The sequence below is a fragment of the Podarcis muralis genome, chromosome 7 (assembly GCF_964188315.1).
Source record: "Podarcis muralis chromosome 7, rPodMur119.hap1.1, whole genome shotgun sequence".
Classification (NCBI taxonomy): domain Eukaryota; kingdom Metazoa; phylum Chordata; class Lepidosauria; order Squamata; family Lacertidae; genus Podarcis; species Podarcis muralis.
This window is the reverse complement of record NC_135661.1, coordinates 61,449,682-61,477,659: the sequence shown is the minus strand read 5'-3', so window position 1 is coordinate 61,477,659 and position 27,978 is coordinate 61,449,682. Positions and strand designations below refer to the sequence as shown.

At 43.3% G+C, this 27,978-nt stretch overlaps 1 protein-coding gene across 2 annotated transcripts in view; it reads left to right on the top strand.

Moving 5' to 3' along the window:
- Positions 1–27,978, top strand: part of CSMD2 (CUB and Sushi multiple domains 2) — a 477,324-nt gene that overhangs the window by 116,929 nt on the left and 332,417 nt on the right. For both annotated transcript variants that reach the window (XM_028738980.2, XM_028738982.2), the window contains exon 4: positions 19,690–19,884. In XM_028738980.2, coding sequence (XP_028594813.2) covers positions 19,690–19,884 — 195 coding nt within the window. The remainder of the gene's footprint in view (positions 1–19,689; positions 19,885–27,978) is intronic.

The following is a 27,978-nucleotide window of genomic DNA, read 5'->3' as shown; positions in this document are numbered from 1 at the left end:
GGCAAGTTTTTTCGAGAAAGCTTCTCTCTCTCTCTCTCTGTGTGTGTGTGTGTGTGTGTGTGTGTGTGTGTGTAAGAGAGAGAGAGAGAGAGAGAGAGAGAGAGAGAGAGAGAGAGAGAGACAGCACCTGGACCATTTAGAGAGGTCTTGATCACTAAGTAAGAAACTGAACATTTCATATACCAATGAAGCAGTTGAGGTAAGATAATAAGCAGGACACGGGTGGCGCTGTGTTCTAAACCACAGAGCCTAGAGCTTGCCAATCAGAAGGTTGGTGGTTCAAATCCCTGCGATGGGGTGAGCTCCCGTTGCTCGGTCCCTGCTCCTGCCAACCTAGCCGTTCAAAAGCACTTCAAAGTGCAAGTAGATAAATAGGTACCACTCTGGCAGGAAGGTAAACGGCATTTCCGTGCGCTGCTCTGGTTCGCCAGAAGCGGTTTAGTCATGTTGGCCACATGACCTGGAAGCTGTGCACCAGCTCCCTCAGCCAATAAAGCAAGATGAGCGCCGCAACCCCAGAGTTGTCCGGAACTGGACCTAATGGTCAGGGATCCCTTTACCTTTAATAAGCAGGAAATGCTTATAGTAATAATGAGCACTGTTTGCTGTGGTGTTCAGCGTTTTTGTATTCTCCATTCTCCAAACGCACTGCGACTTTTGACATGATGTTTATATAAATAGGTTTTGTTCCATAATTTGAGACTCAGTGGTAGGTATTTGTCCCAAACCTGCCAGAGAGCTTCATGGTTGAACATGAAGCTGAACTTGAATTTGTCTTGTCTGAATCTGCACTCCTTTCAGCTTGAGCAAATCATTATTATCATTATCATCAATATTATCTACTATATATTTTGGAAAGTTGTTCCTGTCCTCTTTCTTTGCAATTCTTTTTAATTGATTTTTCACATTTTAACTAATTATACAAATGTTTCTGTCTGTTCTCTATGCATTTGGACACCTCTTGTTAGCAAATTTGTGTGATGGATCCTGAGATTTGTTTGCTCACTGGGTGGGGAAGAAGGGGGAAGGGGTTAGGTTAGGATTTCCCCCCTGTGAACTATCTGAATTTTGCACTCCTATGTTATCTTTCACATGGTATCTTTCAGCATGAGTCTTCAACAGCTTTTGTTCTATGTTGGAGAATAAGATGCCCTTTGAGCCATCTCTATTGCTGTTGTTGAAATGGGAATAAATACAACCTTCTTCCCAGGCTTGTTATGTGAAAGGTTATGAGGAGCTTTTGTAGGTGGGCAGACCAGAATTCAACATTGTGTGCAATTAGTCCCACATCACCAAGGCAGTTTCAGCAGCCTGCCCTCGAAGCAGAATGTTATATATTTTTATTTGATATTCTATTGTCTCTTTTTCGTGGCTTTTTCCCTTCAATGGAAGTGATGCATGTGTATGCATATATAATACAGAAAGTTGCTTTGTTTACAGTGGCTGCTTTTAACATTAGGGGTGACTTTGTTAAAGACCACACAGCTGTGGGGATTTGGGTAAGTGGATTTTTTTTTAATGGTGGCTTCATTCATTCATTTATAAAACATATTTATATGCCTCTATTTATTTAAAGAAACAGAATGGTTTAGAACAATTGTACACAAAACCGTCAAAGCATTAAAAACAGTAAAATCAAAAATCCGATAACTATTGTGGAAAGATTTACTGTCAGCGAAAGCCTGATGCAATAGAAAAGTTTTCAGCAGCCGTTTAAAAGTCAGATCAGAAGGTGCATGCTGAATCTCTATTGGAATAGTATTCCAGAGGCTTGGGCTGATGACCCTCGGTTTCTTGTTGTTGTCAAATGAACCTTGCCAACGTAGGGAATGACTAACGATGTTCCTGCAAATGATCTCGGTGATCGAGTTCCGGCAGTCCCTGAGGTACCCTGTACCCAAGTTGCCCATGGCTTTGTAAATTAATGCCAGGACCTTGAGCCTTTGCAGTAATGGACAGTTGTGTAAAGAATACATGTCCACAGAAAGCAAGATGTGAATATATATATTTTTGTCCTCATCCCACATATGGCTGCCTACTGAGGGCATGAGACACCTCCTGCTGCTGCAGTTTGGAGCATTTTTTTACCAGATTAAGCTGTGACACCTTCTGGACAGAGGGGATCTGGCCATCATTATCCCTGCACAAGTAACCTTGAGGCCGTTTATCTGCTTGTGATTTCACCGATGGTTATTTTTTTGTAAATATTTTTATTGATTTTCAAAAGTACAAGAAAACAAGCAAGACTTGAGTAATATCAGTCAACGTTCAACAAGGTTGGCGTAAGCTGAGCGAAATACAGATATAGTACTGTTTAAAGTTTAAGAAATGAACCAAGTTGCTCAAGTTTTTTGGACATATCTGTTCCATAATGTAGCACGCAACATTGGTGGGAAAGTATTAGTTCCACGCCAAATTATGTAGCTGAGAAAGGGAGCAAGCCCCATTGAATCTGTCATGTTTTGAAATATTTTTGACTACCCATTGGTGTTCCATCAAGCGTTCAGATAGCCATATCTCCCTTAAAATCCACATAAAACAGGATGGAATGGATTTATGATGGGGGGTGTGTGGAGAGGCTGATCTGTCCATCCCAAGTGTTGTCCACATGCTTTCAGTGTGGCTTTCCAACCATGAAGGCTAGAAACTTATTATTTTTTAGAAATGAGAGAATACAGATTCTCATGAAGTCAAATTCTGTAATCTTTGCTTCAGTGGAATTGTGACACCCATGTGCCCCCTCCCCTTTCTATTAAACCAGCTAAAATTTTAATAAGATGGGGAAAGAAGGTCAAAGAATCCATACACTCAATTCAGAATAATATTGTCCTCAGGCTCAGAAATCAGACGAGATAAAGAAAATCTTTATTAAAAAGGGGGAGGGGGTATTTTCACAGTAATTTCATCTTCTTGTCATTGTTGTATAAACAGCTCCATCCTTTCCTTAACACAAAAGATCTTCGTGTTTTGTTTTGTTATGCCTTGGGGAACAGCAAATGCATTTTCCTTGTATTTTAGTGCTGACAAAGATTAATTGGATAAAAATAAAACACACACTGATGGGTGCACAAATGCATATATTTGTAGGTCCTCAGATATATAAATCTGCACAATCTTATCATGAACCCTAATTTCCATTTTCTCATGTACAACATGATTGACCAAGATTCGCCACCACTAAGTTGCTGATTCTTATTGACTGAAAGTGCTGGTTTTTGTTTTGTTTTTTTTTAAATTCCACATCATCAATATGTTGGATTTGTTTAGCTTGCACCCATCTTTGTGGGCTAGCTATCTTGGTGCTTGACTTATGAGAAGAGGTAGGGAAAGTCTTAATAAAACTCACCTCCCGCCCCCTCATTCCATTAAGGATTCCTAAAGTAGTGGTTTCTGCATTGCCAAATAAGAAGAAAAGGCACCACACACAAAAATGCCGAAGGAAGATTTGTTTCCACAAAGATAAACACAGATTTAGAAATAAGTACTGTAATTGAAACAGAAATGCAGCACATCTCACCATAGTGACCTTTTGAACATAGGTTTGCAAGTTATTTTAGTTAATGGCTTTGCCTTTAAGGTCAATTCACCATGTCCTCCCATCCCCAGGGCATCTGTAATGGTGCTCAGGAGGCAACAAAATGGTGATGCTTTGTTTCGGTGGAAGTGCAGGAGCAAACAAGGAACTGGGTGTGTGTGAGTTGACAGCGCAAAAAGGTGCAACCACTGGAACTGGAATTAAGAGTCCCATAACGGGAAGCCATCATTCAGTTTTGGGGCCCAGTCATGTGAAACACTTTGGAGTCAATTGGACCATTCAAGGGCAGTAAAATAATATGCTTGATGGCAGTTTGCAAGTAATTGAGCCTTCAATCAGATTTGTTTTGTTTCTCCTTGTCTTCTAGTCTTTCTTTCTCTATGTTGAAATGCTTCTGATGATGAAAATCATTTAAACTGTAAACACAAGAAATTTTCCTGGTGCAAAGTTGGCAACATCCCTAGCTAGGAGCTATTTCTATGTGTGTCTTCCTTTCTTGAAAACATTTATGCTAGTACTGAATACGATATCCTGCAGCAGTAGGTTCCACTGTCCAATTGTTTGAGTTACAAAGGAAGGATTAATTGCATCTCAGAAACACATATATTCGAAAATTAAATGGGCACCATGGATTGATTTTTGTATTGGACATTTCTCCTTCTTCTGACTTTGTTGGGTTTGGTAAATATCTTTCTGTCTCTGTGGCAAATTGGATGTTTAGTCATCTGTTAAGTGCTCCCTTTTGACACAAAAGTTGATGTCTGTAATCATGGTGAACTGGGTGAATAGCCATGCCTAGAATTTTTTCTTCTCCTTATGTTTCTTTTCAAATATTGTGCTGTGAGTTTCATAGGTTATTTACAAGTTGTACTAGCCTTGGAATATGAACAAATCCTAATGAGCCTTGAGTAAAACTTCAGTTTGAATCTCAGAATCTCAGATCTTGCTGTTAACTCAGGGCTTAACACATTTAACTTTCCTCTGTGCTTTCCAGTCCACACTTTAAAGCTCTTGTGTCCAAGCACCTGTTTTTTTTTCTTTTGCTCCACAGCTTTCCCTTAGAAAACCCACTTTGAATCAAAGGAAGTGGTGATACATGGAAAACGCCAATGCATGTGGGTTTTCACAGGGAAAGCTCCGGGGTGCAAAAAAGAGCACTTGGACGGAGCTTTAAAGCTTGGACCTGTGCCTGGAAAGTGTGGGGCAAAAGGTAAATGTGGATAAGCCCTCAGTCTGTCCATAGCCAGGTTATATAAAACAGCCTTAGTCACAAACCACTGTGATTCTACCACTGCACAGGAAGAGCATCTGAGCAACTCTCCCACGTTTCAGTGGATGATGTTTCTAAAACATCATGGGGAGATATATTGCAGCAGTGACAACAGAAGGTGGCCTTGGGCTATAGCTCTTGCCCTGGAGAAATGTCCATCAAAATGGAACAGGAGGATGATAGATAGATAGCAGAAGTGCATAGCAAGCATCATTAGGTACACATTTTGGGCTATTGTGGTTCAGCTAATCTTCCAGATTCCTTTTCTAGCATACAGCCTACTGCTGACTTGTTGATTTAAGACTATATGCTTTTTCCAAGAGAGAAGCTTAGGCAGTTTATTTAGAAGTATGAGCATGTTCCTGGTCCGTTCTTTTGTAGCTTGTCTGCCTGCCACTAGGAATATATGGGCAGGCTATAAATAACAAATTATTATTATTATTATTATTAGAATTTGATTTTTGAAATGAATGGTCTGCTCAGAACCCTTTGCATTAATATGTACATTGGAATTTCACTGTCCACCAGATTGAAGATAGGTTAAAGTGGAATTTAAGTATATCAAAATATACTGTACATCTAAAATATATCTTTTTTCTGAGAGAGAGAGACAGCTCATATTTAAATAAACATCTTAAAAGGGATCCTTTTTTTAAAAAAATGCAGATTAATGCATCAGTGGAGTGGAATGATGGTTTCAAAATATGTGCAAGTGCCATGGCCACTGGAACGTTGTGTGCCTACCGTGGGTCACAGGGGAGGGGTTTTGGGATAGTTTTGCATAATGGCATTATAATGTTGCTTTACAAACCTATGGTGTGACTACATTTGGAATACAGTGTACTATTACAGTTGGTGCACCTCCAAAATGTCTATGTAGAGTTGAAAAATGTGCAGAAAAAGCAAGCAAAATGACCAAGCAACTCTCCTATGACAACACCTGGAGCTAAAAGGCGAGGAAGTGAGGACACAGAAGCATAAAATTGTAAGGTTGGAAGGGACCTCAAGAGTCATGTAGTCCAACCCTCTGCAGTGCTTGAGTCACAGCCAAAGAATCCCCTACAGATGGTCACCCAACCTCTGTTTTAAAACCGCAAATGAAGAAGAGCCCACCATCTTCTATTAGATCATATCTTCACATGTGATGGGGATGTCATGGGGTTCAAGAGTTTGGGAATTTGTTTTTGTTTTTGTTTTATGCCAATGAGCATCATTAGATAATGCTCCAAGACCTAGGAATGGGTTTTTGCCTATTTCTGGGGCAGGGTGTGGAATATAAAATGCTTTATGGAGCAGGGCTGAGCAAGAGATATCAAAAGTGCTGTAAGAATTTGCATTAGCGCAATCAAGGCTGAAGAAGGAAAGTGGGGGGTGGAAAGGTTAATCAGCTCCGTTCTATTCCGGGTTGAGCTGCAGCCTCTTTCTTCCCACCCTTATACGTACAATTCTCTTTTAAAGGCCTTTAAGTGGAGAAGATGTTCTGTTTCCATGACAATGTTTATGAAATAGCCTTTCTATTTTTTCCCCACCTCCCTCATTTCTACCCCCTCCCCTCTTTTTGCAACAATTCCATGTGGCTTTCTTCTTTTTTGGAATGCCAGCAATGCCCTTGGCTGTGGAACACTACTGAAGGGCCCTCGGGAGCTCCTCTTGAAACTGAGTAGGGTACGACAATGCGTAGATATTGGGGAAACTAGTGCCAGCTTAGATAATTGATTTACTTTCCGCATGTCTCTCTCCTTTAAGAACACAAGAAAGGCCCTCCTGGAGCAGGCCATGGCCCATCGTTCAGCATCCTATTCTTCACAGTGGCCAGCCAGATGCCTGTGGGAAGCCCCAAAGCAGAACTTGAGTGAAACATGTGTGATTCCCAGCAACAGACGTTGAAAGGCACAATGCCTTTGACAGCGGGAGTAGAACATAATAAGAGTCATGTTGGATCAGACCTCCTTACCAGGGACTTCTGAGTTCAGTTGAAGGGAGCTATGATTTCTTTGTCATCTCCGAAACCTAAGATTGGGGCTAGAAGCATATTTATCTGTTTATTTAATTGATTTCTACCCTACCATTCTGTTTATAGAATCTATAAAGTGCCTTGCAATAAAACTGCAAAACAACATATGTTCATCCATACGAACAGCATAGGAAACTGCCTTCTACCAAGTCAGACCATTGGTCTATATAGCACGGTGTTATCAGCACTGACTGGCAGGGACTGTAGGGTTTCAAGCAGGGATCTCCTAGTTGGAAATGTTGGACATTGAACCTGGGACTTTATTCATGCAATGGACGTGCTTTACCACTGACCTATGGCCCTTCCATATATCCATGCACTCTAAAAACCAAGCATGTGATGAAACCAACAACTCAAAGGTGGCATAAAAGCATGATGCCGATAAAAACTGAAGCAATGCTTAGTAGGATAGGACAGTCCTGGAGTGATGCCTGAAGGTGTCTGCTGAACTGCCTAAGGGATGTACAGTCTCCACAGTAGCCATCCCTTACAAACTTTTCACGGAAAAGGGTCTTCACTGCACATCTTAAATAATGGACAAGTTAATATGATGGTCCTGTAAGTCTGTGGTCAAAGGCCATTTAGGACTATTTAGGTAAGATCCAGCACCTTGAATTATGCACCTAATGTGGTATGTACATCTCTGGTCTGTCTATGCGTGAAGAGACTTTGAACATGGATTGTTTCAGGTAGCTCAATAAGCTACACCTGAGTCTCAGGCCAAGCAGGTCCCACTTGAAGCCTCAAGAGTCCCTAACAACATGGAGCCTGTAGATTGCCCCTTCCTCTTGCTCTCCACCCCACCCCACTCCTCTGACCACCTTTGGCATGTAGGCCCCCATGAATAACCCTAGTAATGAGATGCAGAGGCCTTAGGCATGTTTTTATGGCACAGTTATGCCATTTCAGCTTTGTTTGCAGTACAGCATAATAGGATTTCTTCTTGAACTTCACGCTCTCCTATTTGATGATCGTTTATGACTGCATATTATGTCATCAATCTCCCAGACTCTGTGAGAAAACGCCATAATCATTACAACAATGCAATGGTCTGGCGGCCCATTCAGGGGAAATTTATGTGACCTTTTTGCATTGTAGCATAAGCTGACTTGAACTATGAGCTCAGCATTTCTGGTGTGCCTTATTAATGAGCCTCTAAGAGAGAACCCACAACACGCACAAACCCTTCCATACAAACACACACTTTTCCTTTGCTGCTTGCAGGCTCCCTGCTGTAAGGTTTTGGTTCATGGACTGGAAATGTCAAAAAGGTCATGTTTTCTATTATAGTCTGATCAAATGCTGTCTGAGATTCCACAATAATAACCTTGTGAGGATTGCCTCCTTTGTATACCCCACTCAGACAAATGAGGCTTACTTGAGACCATGTTTTAGAGCAGGCAAATTTTGCAATAGTGTGATGCTGGAAGTGGTGGGGCATGATGCAGCCAAAGTTAAGGACTTTGCTTCCACTCCACACCCCCAGCAAGGGGGATTTAAGCATGTTCTTAATTTCCCCACTGAAATCAACGTGACTCCAAAGTGCTTGGCTGGTTCATACCCATAATGTATGAGTATACGATGTATAATGTATAAATGAAATTCCCACCTGGAAAACATGCAGATTAATTCATATGCATATGATATGCAAGTGAATATGTACATTTCAGACTCAGATAGTATGCTTTATATTATTTTGGAGACTTAAGATGCAATCCAAGCCCACCTTGCACTGGATTGTGGGGGATTTGGATTGAGTGGAAGCACACACACACCTACCTCTTGCTTTGGCTGGCTTAGCTAGGCATTCTGAGGGTGGTGGGTCTGCTGGGTTCTGAGCCACTATCGCAGCTGGCACCTGCCAGCATCAGGCCTGAACCTGGCTCAATCACTGCACCAGCCCGGAGCTGCTATGGAGACCAGGACCAATCTCCCTGCTCTTGCTGAGCTTCCACAGCTGCTGCCATGAGTGACCTGTCTACCAATGCAGCAGGGTTACAGTGCACTGCAAGAGCCCCCACTGCAGCTGCAACGGAGTGTTAGGACTGATCTGTTAAGCTGAGAAAGTGAGATGCTGGCTGTGGGTATGTTTACATCCAGCTCAGTGAGTCCCATGATGAGTGTCCCAAGAGAAGTTGCATTATGTGCCTTGAAAAAACCTCTAAGGCACCATATTGTATGTCTGCTTGAGCTGGGAGGCACTGTGCAGTGTTCCTCACCCCTTTTCTGTTACTATTTGGGGATGGTGACCACACAGGGATTCATTTAGTCAGCTGAATTGCAGTTTACACTTATCAGGAATGACTGAAAGCACCACCATTTCCCACAAAGCCCAATTCCAGCAATGAGCTCTGAATAACCACATAAAGGAATGTTGGGAGGCACACCTGGAGAATGTTGTAGTCACAAGGAAGATGGCTGCCCATTGTTTGGGGAGCTGCTGATTCAGAAAATATTTATGTAACATTTCACATGTGAGAGTAACATGTGCCTCCCATTTACCCAAGGAACAAAAAAAGTACATTGAAACACTGGTCTAAATGATCAAAACTGATTGGTGAGTTATCTCTGTGCAGCACATAATGTTGAAAAGGTATTGTTCTTTTCAAAGGAAATATAGGGAGGCGGGAAGGAATTTATCTGTGCTCTAGTCATACTTCCATCTTCTTAGCCTGTGTGCAGATGTTACACATGAAGTAGGGACTTCTCAGTGGTTACACCACAACTGTGGAACACTCTCCCCAGAGGCTTACCAAGCAAGGTACTTCACCGGATAGCGTCTGATGACATTGCAAGGCCCTTCTATTCACAAGAGGCCATTATAAATTATTTTTGAAGGGTAGCTTTTACAATCTGCTTTCACTGTTTTTTCCATAGTTGGTTCATCTAACAGTTAATTTAAGGAAGGAGGTGTCATGTGGATTTTCCTTCTAGCCATCTAAATATCTTGGGCCCGGGATGCCTTTACCCTACCCTCTTGCCATCTCACAGCTTTTACCTTTTGAGAGAGAAATGGAAGAGGGGAAATCCACATAGCAAATTACATCTTCACTCAGTTTGATGAATGCTCCCAGCCATGTTCTTGGCAAGATGTTTTGTTCTTCCTAGCCAAGCAGTAGCGAGGGAAGGTCAGTGAGACTGCAAAGTTTTCTGACTCCCATAAAGTTGTAAGCTTCTGAGTATTTTCATGATCAACAAACAAAACCTCTTGGACAAAGGAGGAATCTCCAGCATATTATATACAGTGTAGATCAACACTGGCCCCCAGTGTTTGGATGAAATAATTTCAGATCTGAACCTCTGTCTCCCTGTCTTCCCCCTGCTGGCAAATCAAGGTGTAAAATGTTCTGATAACGTCCGATAGCTAGAATCTTAGAAGGCAATGTTTGTTGACCCATGCGGCTATTTGCTTGCCATGATGCTAGCCCATTTGGGGGCAAATATGGAGGTTCTGGCTCAGGCAATATAACTGAGAAAAGCAAGTTTAGTGGTTCTTTCTCAGGAAAATCATCTGAAGATTTTAAAGAAACCCAAGAATTTGATGAGCAAAATTTCTCAGGAAAATTTACTTTTGCCAAAAAAGAGGATTTTCATCAGTAAAGGACCAAAAAAAAAATGCTTATGGTAATTAATATGTATAGACACATATTTAGTAGCAATTAGTGTAATTTAAATAGAAACACAGTACATCTCACTCCAGTGGTGAAGACACCAGGTGGCTTGTGTGGCTTCGGGTGCTGCTAGCCATTGTTGGGTGACTCCTGTTTCTTTCTTTTGATGGTTCTTTACATTTGAACCAACTTTGGACTGGACAGCCCACAAATAGAGGACACCTTTAAATAGCAAGCTGTCCTATGAAAGCTCATGAGTAAATGCAGGCTTAGGGCAGGCTTTTGCAATAGACTGTCCCAGGCTGCTGGGACCCTGACATCTGCCCATAGATGCCGAGTTCTGCCTGGGAGGAATTCCTCTGAACACATTGCTCAAGTTTATTTAAACATCCTGAAGTTTCTGTATGCCTGTCACTGTGTTTGTTCTTCCATTAAGGAGGAACATCTGTGCTGCAGTGGCAACTACCAGGGTCCTAGACTGCAGGAACATCCCTAGTCCCCTCCAAGCATTCAGGTTCTCTGTGGTAAAGAACTTGGTGGCCTGGTGTGTGTTACTCTTAATGGAGAGTAAACATCTGGGGTCTAAAGGTATCCTGGAGGTCATGGCCATGGACTAGAAGAAATGCTATTTCCACGAGAAATCATTGTGGCAGTTCTAAATACATGCGTTGAGGAGTAGGGATGTAAGAAGGCATTGCCTTCCATCCCCTGCGGTATTTGTTGCATGCAGCACTATTTCCATTCCATTGCAGTTCATCTTCTGCCAAAATTTACAATATTCGCCTGGCTGTCTGCTCTGGAGAAATTACATAACTTAGGTAAGTTACCTAATTACGTTATGTATGTTGGCATTGTCTTACTCCACCCCATTGATTTCAGTGCAAAGGTAACACAATGCAAATGCAGAAAAGGTAATCAGTTGCATATTATCTGCAAAATGAAAGCAACCATGAATACTGATGATTTTGGCTGGGACGAATAAGCGAACACTGGTAATTTCTGCTCCTGTTTTTGTTTTCGTTGGAATTTTCTGACGTCTCAATTAGCGAGTAATCCCCATCAAATGCAGTAGGGCTGTGTTCCAAGTAACCATGCCTAGGATTTTGTTCGATTTGTACTTTCAATTTCCTCTCCTGTGCTGGCAGATTCCAGAAGTGGAAAATTGGAAAAAGTGTTTTTTCCCCACATACCCCCCCTTCCCTCCCCATATCTACAAGATGGATGATGTCGCATTCAAAACCATTACATTTGAGGGTGGGGGTGGAGAGGGAGGGAGAGGGGGGAAAGTATCTTTCTGGTTGTTGTTTTTAGTGAACAAAGAAATAGAGAAGAGCGAGAAAATAGTTTCCATTTAGCTTTAGCTTTCTTGGCCATACTGGAAATGAATCATGACATAAAAGGGGGATAAAATGAAATGAAAAAAGATACCATTTATTTCCTCTTCTCTAGAGCTCGCTGGACACTTATTCTGAAGGTTAAAAAACTTTGCTTTGGCACTGAAACACATCACATGAAGATCGAGATAAAAGGCTCTCAAACAGCCACAGCCTTACTTAGCCAAGAATTATGGCCACAGATTGGGGGAAACGAATTTATCTGCCGACAAAGCTAGTATGGCTTAAGTGTTTTTAGAGGTGGTAGCTTTTTTGTACAGAGGTCATCGTAGATGAATGACCATGCATGTTGTTTGCATGCAGAAAGCTCGGGGGTCAATGATAGGCACCTCCCATTAAAGATTTTCACAGCCACTTTGCATAGGAGTAGGTGGAGGAATAACACTTGCACAGGAAGGCTCTGTCCATCCTACCCTTCAATATCAAGATGCTCAGCTTCCATATGCATATCCATTTGTGTGTATTACTCAGGAAACCTGTAAGGTCTTGGCATAAGGTTGCCTATTCCTAAGGCCCTGGAGAACCAGTGTACTCACAGTGACAGTTGTGGGACTAATGGTCTGACTTCCCCTCAAGCCCAAATGTCCCTCCCCCAAGTATTTATGATTTAGAGCACCTTTATCCCATGCTTTAGCCAAAAAGCTTCCTGCCAAAGCATCTTACAAACACAAGTAATAAGAATGTTATTTCTTATTTAGGCTTACAGTCTTGAAGACATGACACACTAGGGGGAAAGGCAAGGAGGCAAGTCAGCTCAGGCAACTGTTCTTGTAACAACCAACTTAGAACCCAGGGCATCTGATGTAATGGCTCCTTCTAGGTGGCAGCTTATGGAGGACCAAAGACAGCTAGTCTCTCAGCAGTAGGGATAGGATAGCCTTTCCTCTCCCCTCCCTCTCTGTTCTGCAGCCTCATTATCATACATATATATTACATATTACATTTTATATCTGGTTCAGCAAAAAACAAACAAACAAACAAACAAAAACCCTGAAAAAAATGGGTCTTGCTATATAAATTGTCCTATTTGGTATCACACCCACCATTAATAATAATGCATCTTTCTCTAGATAATCAGACCAGTGTTGTTTTTTTTAACTTAATAATTATTAAAACATTGCACTTTTTAAAGGGCAAATGTGTCGAAAGATTCTCCTCTCCCTCTCTTGGCATACAGATTTTATGTTCTCCAAACAGCCTGGCTTTCCTTTCCTTTTTGATCTGGGTGGGGAGTTGAAGAAGACTGTTAAAGCAGCAAATAACACTCCTTTCCTTAAAAGCATAAGTCCTTGGTTTTTTCCTTTGAATTATTATTAATTATTATTAAAGGGTGCTTTTCATTTAATCTGATGTTTCAGTATTTTGACCTGACCTAAGTCCTTAACTGTGAGGGTACATTGAATGAATGAATGAATGAATGAATGAATTTGAGAAAGCTTCATCCACCCCCGCTCTTCGAAAGTGAATTGGCTGATGATTGAGGAAGTTGTGTGGAAACCTTATTTCCTAAAGGCAAAGGATGTTTCTCTCGTTGATAAAGCTTCAAGGTTGGAGCCACAATGGTGTTTAAAATATAGCTGTCATGGGCTGCCACAAGTAATTCAGGCAATAAAGTATTTCTTTTAGCCATGTAAATAAGGCAATAGGCAAGGCTGAGGAATGGATGTCTATGTGCAAGCTGTGCAGAAGAGGATGGAGACAGAACTGTAGATTGATCTGGAGAGAAACTGGGGAAGACATTTAATCGGAATGGTAAATGAGCAGGGGGTAGTTTTCTCCCACTGAAAATTATCTGAGATGGTGCTGTTTTTGCCAGATTTGTTTATGTGAGAAACACGGGAGGAACCATCTTTCTCAACTTTGTAAGGAAATCAGCTTCAAGCTTGTAGTATCAAAAATGGCCAGGCATATGTGCCCTTTGGGCTGCTTCTGGCTGGAGTTTGGATTCCACCTGGCAGCCACTGTTCCACCTGCTGTGGCAGAGGGAGAGGTGAAAAAACAGGGCTCCCCTCCATAAGCTCAGAGGGCACCCTGAATAGCCATCCTGCTAGAAAGTTTTAGTGCCTGAATTTTCTTGTTCCTGTTTACCTTTCTCCTCTCCCTTCCCTGTTTATATGTGAACATGAGGTCTTTGTCATTTGGGGGGGGGGCAAGCAGAGGAGAAATAAATAATATGTCCCAAAGCGTAGGTGGTGCCACACTAAAAGATCAATTTCTTACAAGTGTGGAACAAATATTATGTGGCACCTGTAACAGTTTGATCGAAGCAGTGAATTGGGCTAAAGATGGGGTAAGGCACCTTTACACATAAGCTGGTTCCAAGCTCTTGGGGACTTTATACACTAATAATAACACCTTGAACTTGGCCTGGGAGAAAATCAACAAGCTGTCCTGGTGTCTGAGCAGAGCTGTTATATGCTGACAAGGTCTCATTCCTCTCAGCAGTTGTGGCCATTCAGACATTACAGAGGCAGGTGTGTAAGCATTTTCATCTTTCCCCATCTTTTTTTAAACATCCAAAGTGGTCCTCCCCCCCCCTCCAACTGTTCTAGGAGACATCACTGAGCAAATAACTGCACGTATACCCCTTTGCTCCCTGCTTTTAAAACATTCAGCAAATCTTTTGACAACTCCCAAAGGTTTTCTTCTTTTCTACATCCATTAATTTGATGCATCAGGCAGAGAACTGGATTTTTATTTGCGAGCCAATAAACAGGGCTTTTATGCAGCTGTATCTATCTCTGTCTTTTGCCTGCCTTGGCTTCCATATAATTACGGGAAGGGAGACTCTTTGGTTGGTTGTTAGCAGAAAAGCTTTTATGGAGGGGGACCTGTTTCCAAAGGCTGTAGAGGAATTGGAAATTGGCTGGATCCAAAGGCTTGATGTTATTATTACACTGCACAGCATCTGATATAATAAATAATATCTATGCCTTAATCTCAGCAGCAGCTGAAAAGGGGACAGCTCTGACAATCAGGCAAACGTAAGCAATAATATTAGTTCAGAGGACATTTGTGGTGGTTGGAATTTTTATGTATTTAAGTTTATATGCTGCTGTATCCCAGGAACTCTTGGTGTGATTTACACTGCATTATAAAACATGAAAATATACTGTTCCTTGGCCCGAAAGCTCACCATCACTGAGTGAGCATGTGGAATTATGAAAGCAGGGAAGGAAAGAAGAGGGGAGAGAGGATGGGCATGCACAAAGGGCCCTTTTCATGTGCTCAGGACAAGAGCATGCAGAGTTACATTTTTGCATGTGCTCCAAGCAAGGCACATGCAGGAACACAGGAAGCTTCCTTATACCAAGTTAGACCCTTGATCTATCTATCTCAGCATTGTCTACATTGACTGGCGGGGCTCTCCAGGGTTTCAGATAGGGGGCATCCCCAGTCCTCCCTGGAGATTTTGGGGATTGAACCTGGGACCTACTGTATACAAGGCAGATGCTCTACCACTGAGCCATGGTCCTTCATGTAAAACAAGACCCTTCAAAAAAGGCACCTTTCCTACTGCCTTCTCTCTCTTATCCTGCCCACTTCCTGGGTATGTTTCTGGATCTGTGAAGGTGGATGTGATGGCAAGCACACATGCAGTGTGGATTGAGCAGGGCCCCATTTGAACACACCTCAACAAAAGTATGAACCAGGGTGGAGATTTTTGTGGAAGTTCCTGTACGATTTCCCATGGCATCCCCATTCCCCTGTCACTCAGCACTGTTTTCGTTTACAGATAGGTAGCCATGTTGGTCTGCCATAGTCAAAACAAAAAAAATTCCTTCCAGTTGCACCTTAAAGACCAACTAAGTTAGTTCTTGGTATGAGCTTTCGTGTGCATGCACACTTCTTCAGAAGTGTTTTCATGTGAGTCGCTTCTTCTGAATAGGCCTACAATGGATCTGAGACTTCTAATCTGAGGTGGCCGTAGTGAAAACTGAAGGAAAGACATCTTCACTTCATTAATCCAGAGCAGTTCTTCTCTGGCTTTGCTGCTGGCAGATGCCCTCAAAAAATGTGGCTCTCAAAAGAAAAATGGTCAACACCTGCTGTAAGCACATTCCTAGGGACAGGGAAGGGTCAGCAGGGGTTAATTCCAATTTGCCTATAATCCAGAGGTGGACAGTTCATGGCCTTCCAAATTTTATTGGAACATTGACTGTGTTGGTTGAGACTGATGGGAGTTGGGGTACCACAACATCCCAAGGACCACAGATCCTCCCCACCTGCTTAACCTAAAGGAAAGACATACTGAGTATAACCATCATGGGATACAGGACTAAACCTAACGGCTAAGGCTGGGCTAATGAGCTAGCCAGAAGTGGCCTATGAACCCTGCAGTAGTATCAGCACCTGTGATTGGCAGACAATATAAAATCCCAGGATTGGCTATTCTTGCTGTAAATAAGAGGAACATGGTCTTCTGACCTGGTCAACTGAACAGAACTTTCTGTCTTCTGGGTCTCTGATTCCTGCATAAGCCGAGGTTCTCGGTTAGGGAATAAACTTACTAGGCAAGGATATATCTGTCTGCAGCCCCAGCCCTGCCCATAGCCAGCTTACACTGATGTGCATTTTACAACGTTGTAATGTGCACCCAAGCCCTCAGGATGTGCATGTTGTCTAGAAGTGAATATCACATTTGCTAAAAGAGGCAAATGAGGCGGAATTTGTAAACGAGATTCTAGTTTTCCAAATATTATGTGTAAAGAAGCAAGCAGCCACAACCTGCGTCTTATCTTAACAGTTCATTAAGTAAAGAGCAGAGAGTGTTCAGTGGTGACCTTTTTTAAGAAAAAAAGAAGATAGATTTTTACTTGGAGTGACGTTTCGGTCATTAATTTCAAACGAAGAAGGCTCAAAAGCCGGGAACAGGTTCAATTTTTGTTGCTGCTGTTTTAAAAATGACATCAATGATATAATTAAATTGGGTACTGGAGTGTCAGTGCAGAAAATGAAGTGCTCATTTTGTGCTGCTCCTCAAACCATTTGTTCATTTTAAATGTTGCCCCTATTTGTGGGAGCACTGGAGGATTCTTGCCTCATTTCCCATGTGATGGGGTGCCACAGTAGTGCAGTCATTCTTGGTGGTATCTCTGTGTCATGAACTGGCAGAACTACAGGGAGGAGGAAGAGAATCCCAGTGAGGGGTGTAGCTGGGACTGGGACACACAGGGGCAAGCTGGGGAAGGAGAGGTTGGTCTAGGAAGTACTCATAGGGTGACAGAACTAGAGCAGCAGGGCCCATCACCAGAGTCAAAGGGGAACGTCTTCATGAACATGGCTGGTGCTAATGTATAGGAAGCAATGGGCTGGGCATTCCAGGAGGCTAAGGCAGGCAAGGGCCCACAACCCAGCTCAGTAGCTGGCCAGGTGGGGCTCGCCAGCTCTGGGAGGAGGAGTATGATTTCTCAGCTGAAGTAGGCTTGGAACAGGTGAAGGTCACCTGCCTCATCAAGTCCAGATGCTGCAGTCAGCATGCAAAGTATAGAAGGGCAGCAGAGCTGTGTCTACTCCAGTGTTTCCCAACCTTGTGCCTCCAGCTGTTTTTGGACTACAATTCCCATCATCCCTTGCCACTGGTCTTGCTAGTCAGGGATGATGGGAGTTGTAGTTCAAAAACAGCTGGAGGCACAAGGTTGGGAAACACTGGTCTACTCAATTACCCATGTTGATGGACCTCAGCTTGGATGCTCCAGGATCTCTGTGGGACTGTGCTTCAGTTTGGGCTTTGGATGTGTGGCTTGAGCCTGGACTGGAGGCTTGACATACTGACTTGCTGCCAGGTAGGCCAGGGGTTCAGGACACTCTAGTGGGCATCTGTTTGTCTCTGCAGACAGTGGAGGAGTGTGCCTTTGAGGGTGAAGTCAAACCACTAGAGAGTCACAGCGCCTGCTGTGTCTGTAGAGACTGAGGAGCACATTTAAACAATTGGGCTATTAAAGGACGTTGAGCAGAGGTGCAGTTAACCACAACAGCATCATTGGGTGTTTGGGAATTGCCCCACAGAACTGCTTCAAGGGCTGGTGGAACCCATTGTGGATGGCTGCCCCACCCCCATTTCTTATTTTGTTTAGCCCATCATTATGAACTGTGCCAAGCAATTGGATTTAGCCATGCCGCAACTAAACGTCATCCTGGGGCATTCTGAGACATTTATAGACACAGCCACCCTCTGCATCATCACTGCAGTCAGGTGGTCCCATTGGGACCCACTGGTTAGGGGCCAACAAGATGACACTTCTTCCATACCTTCTTTAGATCTGGAGCTGGCCCTGATAGCTCCACACATTCAGACTTAATAGGCGTATTTACTTATGACATTTTGATTCAATGTTTCCTCTAAAATGCTCTGGGCAGAGTACACTTTTATTTTCATAATGATCCTGGGAGGTAAGCCAGGTTGAGAGACAGTGGCCTGCTGAAGGTCATCTAGTGAACTTTTTCATGGCTGAGCAGGAATTTGAATCTAGACCTCCTGCTCCCTAGTTCAGCTCTCTTAACAGGAGCACCTGTTCCTGAGAGGTTTTTAAGCAGAGGTTGGATGGCCATGTGTCATATATGATCTAGTTGAGGTTCCCGCATTGCAGGTGGTTGGTCTAGTCAGGCATGGCGAAACTTGGGCCTCCAGATGTTTTGGAACTACAGTTCCCATCATCCCTGACCACTGATCCTATTAGCTATGGATGATGGGAGTTGTAGTCCCAAAATATCTGGAAGGCCAAGTTTGGCCATGCCTGGACTAGATGATGCTTGGGAACCCTTCCAACTCTACAATTCTATGATTTTGACCATGTGTACAGCCTAGTCAGCAACTGGACCACACTGAAGGAAAGATTATGTATAGCAGGGCCCCATTCCACTACAGAGGGCTGTCTTCATGGAAGTGCTGTTGCCACAGGAATTTATTCATCTATCTTGCTCCTGAGTTAGCAGCTAAGTACTCCTCGAGGAACTAGAGACTTTCAGCTGTTAATCCCTAGAAGAGATCTAAGTTGTTTGTATAATGTCTCCTATAAAAATGTGTTTTCTATTCATTTATCTTAAAAATCTAATTCTGTGTTCTGTGCTGCTGAAGTGACATTGAAAACTGTGCAAAACATTGCTGTTGGATACTGTAGAACATTAACAGTGACAATTAAAAATATGGGTATGCAGGGGGGCAGGGGAAGGAAACTAAATTCATTTGCCTGCAGCCAGTAGCAGACACTTTCCCGAAGATCTAGGTTTTTACCCACATACAGTGGTTGCTAAATCTAAACTCACTTCCAGTGGAAACGCATTTCAAATAATAGCTGCTGCCAGAGAAAAGGTATCTGTGGGGTTTGATGTAATTTGCAAGACAAGGGCAAGTTATAGTTTGAAGGATTGGATGTCACTATGGTTTGTCATAAAGCAGGAAATAAGCAATTAAGCAAAACAAGATGAGGATAAGGTAGAGCACATACGGACAGGTTTTGTTCCCATTGATTTGGTGTTGCCTGTCTTGATCCTTGAAGGCTGAGACATGAAGTGTGAACCGTGGGGATAGCACCCCTGTACTCATTTCCACCAATTCCCTGGGCCCGGAGCTAGGAGCTATTACAGCTTATCAAGGAAGAAGTTGTCATGTCATGATTCCCATTGTTTGATGCTTTGCATGGCCTGACCTGAAAGGTCTGGAAGAGGAAGACAAGACACTGCTCCTGTACTCTGAGTCTTTTCAGTGATGTGGAATAATGGGAAGGCAAGCGAGAGGGTGGTGGAAGAGGGCAGAGCAGTAAATGAAGCCTGTGTTTGCAGAAGGGACTGAACATTTGATTGATTATAGCTTGGTGCTTTTGACTAACCAAGTGTCATTCCTTCTTCTCCTGCTCTCCACTCAGTTCTGCCAAGTCACACGTGTGGAAATCCAGGAAGGCTGCAGAATGGAATCCAGCAGGGGACAACGTTCAGTGTTGGCGACAAAGTGCGTTACAGCTGTAACCCGGGCTTCTTTCTGGAGGGTCATGCACTGCTCACTTGTCACTCCAGTTCAGAAAACACTGCCTCCTGGGACTTCCCTCTGCCCTTCTGTCGAGGTAGGTGTGCTTCCCTTCCATTTATTCTGGGGAAGGGATGGTGTGTTAAATTCAGTTCTCCATATTTCCACATCAGGTTTTTTTTCCTTTCATGAAAATTGGTCAGCATGTTTGTTTGAATTGCTCCTAAAATGCACAGTTTTGTTGCAATTTTGTCTAATATACACACCTCTGCAAGTAATTTCCCAGAATGCTTTTTATGCACACTTCACATAGCACATGCATTCTCGTATGCATTACATGGCTGGAGAATTGCATTGCAAAATTCAGAGAAGTGAGAATTTTGAAGGATGATTAAATTTCAGTCTGCATATTGTTTTTGGAAAGCGTGAATTATGTAGATTCATCTTTAAAGGCAAACTGGGTCATTCCCCCACCCCCCGCCAATCACTATTGTTGGGTCATTCCAATGTCTAGGTTGGGTCATTCCAAATGTCTAGAACAACATTTTGAAGTTGTTCTGTAGGGAGGAGACAATACTCAGACTGCATTTTAATGGGATGTTTGGTTTTTTTTTGGGGGGGGGGGAGAATCTGTGTCATTCAGTCCAAATTCTGCACCAAGCAAAGCTGAATTGTGAGGCCTGCATATATAAACTAAGCTGGGAATATTTGAGTATTTTATTATGTATAATTTATTATGTTTCTGCTGAGCGGGGGGAGGAAGTGAAGTCCTCCTTATTAAAACCACTAGAAATGCTAATATCCAGTCATCTTACTTGCTTCCACAACTTCAGCTGACACTGGGCACGTAAATATAATTTGGTACCCATAATGGCATGAAACTTGGTTTTAAGTAAAGGGGGGAATGCATAAGAACCTAAATACTACATTTTGCATTTCCCCCCATGCACTTCCTCAGAATTGTGACATAAAAATAGTCCGCTTATACTATGGAATGTATAAGGAGGGTTGGGGGGGGTATGTCTATTTTCATTTCTTTTATGCATCTATAGAAAAGCTGTGGGTACAATCGTTTGAGAAGAATATTGATAAGCTGAAAGGCGTGCAGAGGAGGGCGCCCAATATGATGAAGGGTCTGGAAGCCAAGCCTTATGAGGAATGGTTGAGGGAGTTGGGTATGTTTAGCCTGGAGAAGAGAAGACTGAGAGGTGATATGATAGCCATCTTCAAATATCTCAAAGGCTGAACTAGATGATGCTTTGGGGCCCCTTCCAACTCTGATTATATGAAAGCTTCCCAGTACCCCCCCACCTCACATTTGGGACTAGCCAATCAATCTATAAATAGAAGCATTTGATTTGATACACAGTAATAAATGTCGTGAGAATTCTGCCTCTCTCCTCCATTCTATCATGTATCCTACGTGCCTTTCACTCAATTATCTCATATTGATTCCTTTATTGATTCTTTGTTCATGTAATCAATTAGCAATCCTGAGCTGGAGCATACATCTTATATTTAAATTGAGCAAAGATGGTTTGCCTAGCGATGCATAATTCCCGGTGCTTTCCTTAGTTTAACTCTGATATATGCAGCTGGCTGCATTTTTGTCTTGCATTTATCCACTCCTGCCCATTTTTGTTACCAGTGCTCTGAGTACGAATAGTACGGCTAGTGCAGCTGGGGTGATACCAGAGAGGGACCATTCAGCCTCCTTCATTTTTCTTCTCTGGAGTTAGCATCATCCATCTTGACTCCTTAGCGGAACTTCATGCTGAGTTGGTGCTTCCACCGAGAAACCTTATTTTTCAACTTGGCTGTAGGAAATAATCATTTTATCTCGGTGCTCTGCTCCGCATCATGTTTTATTTTCTTGCAAAAATAAGGAGGAGAAAGCTGCATTGGCAGAGACCAGTGTTCTATGTAGGACTGAGCCAAACCTACTTGCTGGACCCACAAAAGTAAATAGAATCATAGAATTGTAGAGTTGGAAGGGACCCCAAGGGTCATCTAGCCCAACCCACGGCAATACAGGAATCTCAACTAAAGCATCCGACAGAAAACAACACACCAACGAGGACTAATATTGCAAACACAAGGTGCCTGGATGCAATTCAGCCTCTTGATAATCCTGAAAGCCCTGGCCTCACTATGGTTCATCTCCCCACGGAAGGCAGACCTGATATTGTCACTGCTGAAGAGATGCTTAACTGGTCTATTGACCCAGCATTTTATGATGACGTCTCTAATGAACCTGGGCAACACCAAGCCTCGCAAGTGAAAACTACACTGCCAACAGGCAAAGATGCCCCCATCACAGAAACGCAGCCACCAGGTGAAAGTGGGGTCTCTGAACTGTGGGAGACCCTTTTGGGACCACTGTCTTCTATCTCACCACATTGTGGAAGGAATTTTTAGAAGCATGGACTCACTTCGCAAGGAGGTAACGGGTCTCAAGGCCACTACTGAGAGACCCTTGTGGGACTTGTTGAAAATGGCATATTGACTGCAGCCCCTCCTTCCAACCATGAGAACACGGAATCTGGAGCCTTAAATGACCCGTCACTGCATTATATTGTGGATGAGCAAATGCTGTTTGAGGCGTTTGCCAATGTGGGGTTGCTGGGAACCAAGGGTTCAGGGCAAGCTGGGAGCCCCTGACTAAACATTATGCATATTCAGCAGCCCTTGCTGCATGCTGTTGCTGCTATCTAATGGCTTTTAACCCACCTGTTAGGGCATAGGTGGCAAACCCATGGGTAGAATCTGACCTGTCAAGCTGTGGGAAATGGTCTACCAGGCCACACAGCTTTTATCTTCTGATCCTAGAGTGGTGGTGCTCAGTAATGAGATCCAGAGATAAGGCCCCCTGCCTGCTCTTTAGCTAGGAAAAAGAAAATGAAGCATTTCACCCCACCCCAGAGCCATGTGGTAGTGCGGGTCCTGTAAACACTGCAGTCACAGATCATATTGTGAAGACTAAAAGGCAGCATCTCCCAGCAATCAGAGAATGCTGTGTATGTGTGTGCGCATGTGAGTTTGTGTCCATGTATACAATCAAGCGTTATGGCTGCATATGTGTGATGAGTGTGTGTGCTGTGTATGTGGATTTGTGTGTACTCTCTTTCTCTTTTTTTAGCCACTCTGGGCAACAATGGGAGCGTCAATTATGCACTGCCACCTGCAGCCCATTAGAGGCAGAATTGCCCAGAGAATACTCATCCCGTTCTGAAAATTCAGATCACGTCCCTGCATAGCCAGCTCTGAATCTGTGGTTCTCTTACGGCTGTTGATTATTTTTTCACAGTGATCACGTTCCTTTATCTCTTTTGCCTGTTCCAATTAGCTTTAGTCAAATTTATCTTCTGCGCCAGCATTATACTAACTTTCCTCACTTATTAGTTTGCACACCAGTGGGAGGAATGGCAGTGTGCAGGCATTTGTGCCTATTAGGGGAGCAGCCACAAGAAGAACCTCAAAATCGCACACACACCCCAGCATCATGCATTGTGACAAATTAGACTTGCAGAGATGAGACAGTAAAAACAAATACCCATCTCTGGCAGGAGTGAAGAATGTGGCCTTCCAGATGTCTATGGGCTATAGCTCCCATCATCTCTGGCTGTTCACATGCTGATTGGGGCTAACTGGAACAGCTGGAGGGCTGCAGGTTCCCCATATTGGATCTATAGCATCTGCACTGTTTTCGTACTTGTTTCTAAGTTGACTCGTTTGCCAAGGAGTTCCTGCTCCTGTGTCATGGGGGAAAGTGAAAGGATACCTGTTGCAGGCAAAGGAAGATGCACAGCATTTTGAAAAATCGTTGCTGTTGGAGTTGCCACAACCCAGGGTTCCAATCCCCCCTTTCTCAATGGAAAAGGCCCCAGAAGGTGTGCATGGACAAAAACAGATCACCTGCTGTGCCAGCCCCAGTGACCAGCTGATTGTCTGGGCTTTCAAAGCCCTACACACAGCACTTGTAAGCCCCCGTGATTGGCCAAAAACCTATTTAGAGTTTGCTATCAGTCCAGTCAAGGCTCTCTGGTTTCCATCTCCATTCTGAGCTGTGCATGGTGCTACCAACTTCCCTGGTTCTGCCCATCAGAGACATGACCGCTGCTTCGTCTGACAGCATTTCTGGAACCCCCTCCTTTCTGGCCATCCTAGAACTTGACCTTTTGCTGTGTCTGCCTGTGCATATTGGAACTGGATTCCTGTTTGCTGACCTGCCCTTCCAGACACCAACCTAAAATTAAATGACTCTGCTTACTGCACCCTGGGCATGGAACCCATTGTTATTTCTCCCACTGTAGCTGTGCCACCACAGACCCTTTCCCCAACAGAGACTGCTGCCTCAAATAAAACAAGAGTGCAACCCAGTTCTTCCTTGGAGGCATTCTTGCTGGGGAAACCTGGGGTTCCTCAGACCATGTCAGGGGTTATTTAATTAGAAGATCAGTAATGGTAGACAAGCTTCCCTGAAAGACAGCTCCCCCCACCCCCCGCGTTGTGTGAAAGTAGGTGTAGGGAGTGCCAGGTGTGTTTTAGGATGTGAATTTAATACAGGATGGCAATGAAGCCAACTGTCCTAATCCCATGTTGTGTGAAGTAGGGTATGAGTGGAACGTTTTTGGAATCCTCTGCAGCTCTCAAGAGTCTTTAGATGTGGAAAGAATTCTCTTAAGATTTAAAGTTTGAAAGCTCCTGCCTTGGAGGAAGACTCTACTGACATGGGGAACAGGGCTGCTAAAGAAAAGAATAATGGAGATCCTAATAAACTGCTGGTCAATTGTTAAAAGGGCCAAGCAGGTCAATAAGTTGATAGTAACAACCTATCATGCCTTTCACTGAGCGAGTCCAGAATTGTCTTGTCATTGACATGGTCTGCTATTTACAGCACAAGCTGGTGCGTGCTTCCTTAAAAACCCATTGGGCTGCTGTGTCTTGTAGGGCTTTCTCCCAGGAAAGTGTGCATATGGTTGAAGCTTCAGATGCATGAGAATCACCATGTAGGGAGAAAGACAGATCCAGTGTCCTGCTGCCTATGGTCATTCAGTTGGAAGCCTCAAATCATAAATAAAAATGGATAGAGATGTGGCACCCAGCTGTAACCAGTGCAGGTCTTGCTGAAAGTGGCTTCACTGTATACAGAGGCCCAACGTTTCCCCGGAGGCGCATTTTTGTGGGTGCAGCTGCTGCAGCATTGTCAGCACTGGCGTGGAAGCCCCATTATGCCACAATTGATTCTCGAGCTCTGAGCTAAAAGAAGTAATAAATCCCTCAACTGCACAGACTCCCTGGTTGAGTTATGGCTATCATTTGTTTCGTAGTGGAAGGAGGATTTTTTTTAAAAAAAGCAGGGCAAGAAATGCACCAAAAAATGAAAGAGGGTTGGTCCTTTGGCCCACAGCACTGACAGCTGGCACAAAGGGCTGGAGCATGGGACATCTTCCATTGCACAGTTTGAGAAGTGATGGGTTGGTATTTCGTTTCCTGGGCCAGTTAGGAAGCATTCCAGGGTAAGAAACCAGAGGCATGCTTCTTCTGTCCCTGAGAAACCAGAGGCATGCTTCTCCTCTCTCTCCAGGGGAAACCCTGTTCATGTTATTTTCAGAGCTGCTGTATTAATGGGCATGATTCTATGATTTTGCAAAAACAAAACAAAAAACAAACCCACAAAATAGATAAAAGGGTGAGGGCAAGGAGCAAATAACTTTGCTGGAAGCAACCTGTCCTGATCACCACTGAGCTAAAATAACGTCATGTAAAATACTTCTCTTTTAACCAATTTTTTTGTAAGACCTCCTCTAAAAGCACCTTCTATCACCTTTTTGGTTGCTGCAACTTTCACCACCTTTCTTCCTCTACCTCAGGCTTCCTCATACTCAGCCCTCCAGATGTTTTTGGCTTACAACTCCCATGATCCCTAGCTAGCAAGATCAGTGTTCAGGGATGATGGGAATTGTAGTCTCAAAACATCTGGAGGGCTGAGTTTGAGGAAGCCTGATCTACCTCCTGCTGGTGCCCATTTCTCCATCTACCTTCTTTTCCCCCCCTCCTCCTGCCCCCACCCCCTGCCTGGCCAGATGGCGGTTGCCCTCCCCATCTACCTTCTTGAAGTATTTGTCCTCTGTTACCTGTCTTGCCTTTGTTTTTCCCTTCCTCTCACCTTCCTCTCCTTTGCCTTCTTGCATGTTCTCAGTTCTTCCTCTGCTATATTTACTGTTGCTTCCCCTTCCCCCAACCCTTTCTATCATCAGCTGTCTGCCTCTAGCTTCTTTCCTTGCACCTTCTTCCATATTCTCTTTACCTTTTCAAACATTTCTCTCCTTTCTTTTTTCACCTTCCGCTTCCTTTTACCTGTCAGCAATGTCTTTCCGTCTCCCTCTCATTTTCTTTTATGCTCTGCTCACTTTAATTCACCTTAACTGCTACTTCAGTTCACCTCTCTGTGATCCTTGGCTCCTCCTAATGTCAGCTTGCCTGGGGGGAAAAAATCAACAGGATTTCTTGGGGAGGTCACTCTCTTAACTTAACATAGGCAGCAGCTGTTCTTTGTTGCCTCTTTGCGGGATGCTCATGTTTGAAGAAACTTGTTTCTCCCACTCCGAAGCAACACATTGTTGTTCCCAAACAAGAAGTTTCTTTTCTTCTAGTTTGCAAAGTCTTTTCATTTTACAGTTCTTTTTAAAAAGCAACTAAATATTAATACTCCCAAATCAATGCTGAAATACTGAAGATGCAGTCCTGTGTATACTTGAGTGAGCCCTTTAAAAATGAATGGGCCTTACTTCTGAGTAGACTTGCAGAGGATTTGCTTAGGAATTCAATTAAGGTTAAGTAAGGGTCTCCCTTCCTGAGGAGCCATATCTCCCCTACCTTTCCTGCATCCCCCCCCCCATCATCTTTTATGGATGCCCTTCCAGCTGCACTTTTCTTGTGCCAGCTTACTTAAAATCAAATGCATCAAAAATAAATCTGGAAAAGTTTCAATATCCTCATAGCCTATTATAGGCAGCAACTGTTTGCTGCTGTCTAACACCACTTGCCAGTAATTTTGAGTTAAGTCCCACATTCATTTAAGGCCCAGTTCTTTCAGTGCAGTGCCCATTTGCTTCCCCAGTCTAAAAGCACTGTGCCCGTCCCATTCTTTAGAAGCAAAGAGCAAGGGGTGTTCTGTTCACTGGGTCACTGTCTTAGCTTGCTTAGCTATGTTGTTCTGCTGTGCCTTCAACCCTTCACCTTGCTGATCTGCACTGTACTTATCTGAGCATGAAAGATGCTGGCAGAAACCATAATCCAAGTTCAAGTTCTTCATCCAGCAAGATCCAGGACAGTACAGTGGTACCTTGGTTTTCGAACGTATCCATTGACGAACATTTCAGTTTTTGAACACCGTAAGCCCAGAAGTAAATGCTTCAGTTTTCAAACACACCTCGGCAGTCGAACATGCCACACGGCTTCCATTGAGTGCAAGATCCTGAGGCCTAACTGTCAGCTGTTGAGTTTTTGGTTTTCAATTGTTTCAGAGCTTGAACCGTCTTCCAGAATGGATTACATTCGAAAACCAAGGTACCACTGTACTGAGCTATATGAACTAATGGCCTGAGTCAGCATAAGACAAGTAGCAACTTGTCTTCCTAAGGTCCTGCAAACAGAATTCTAAAATCAAGTGTGGCTGATATGATTGCTTTGCCACCTTCAGTTCAATTTAACTTAGCCATAGGTAATAGTGATCAGCAGAAAAGAGCTGACATACGCGGATGAGACAGCATCTGAAGTTACAAGCATCCAAGGGGAAAACACCAGAGTAAAACCATAATTAAAATATTATGTCTGTCAACCTGTTGCAGGGTGATCATGCATATAATTGCAAAGCATTAGGAGGAGAAGTAGAAGCAGTCAACAAAAAAGGGATACAGAACCAGCCCAATAACAAATATATCTGTTTTGCCGAACCTCTACAAAATTTACCCACTCTCTCCAAATACCTGTACTTTCCAAAGATCTTCAGCTCTTGAGAGGTGTGTCATTTGAATCCTCTCATGGCTCATTGCCCTCATGGTGAATAGAGATGCCACCACACCATCTTCCATGCTCTAGGAGGAGTAGAAAAAACACAAAACCTTCCTCCCGCCACATAGGCAAAGCTTGCTAAGTGAAAAACACCCAAACCCTTTGTTAGTTAGTT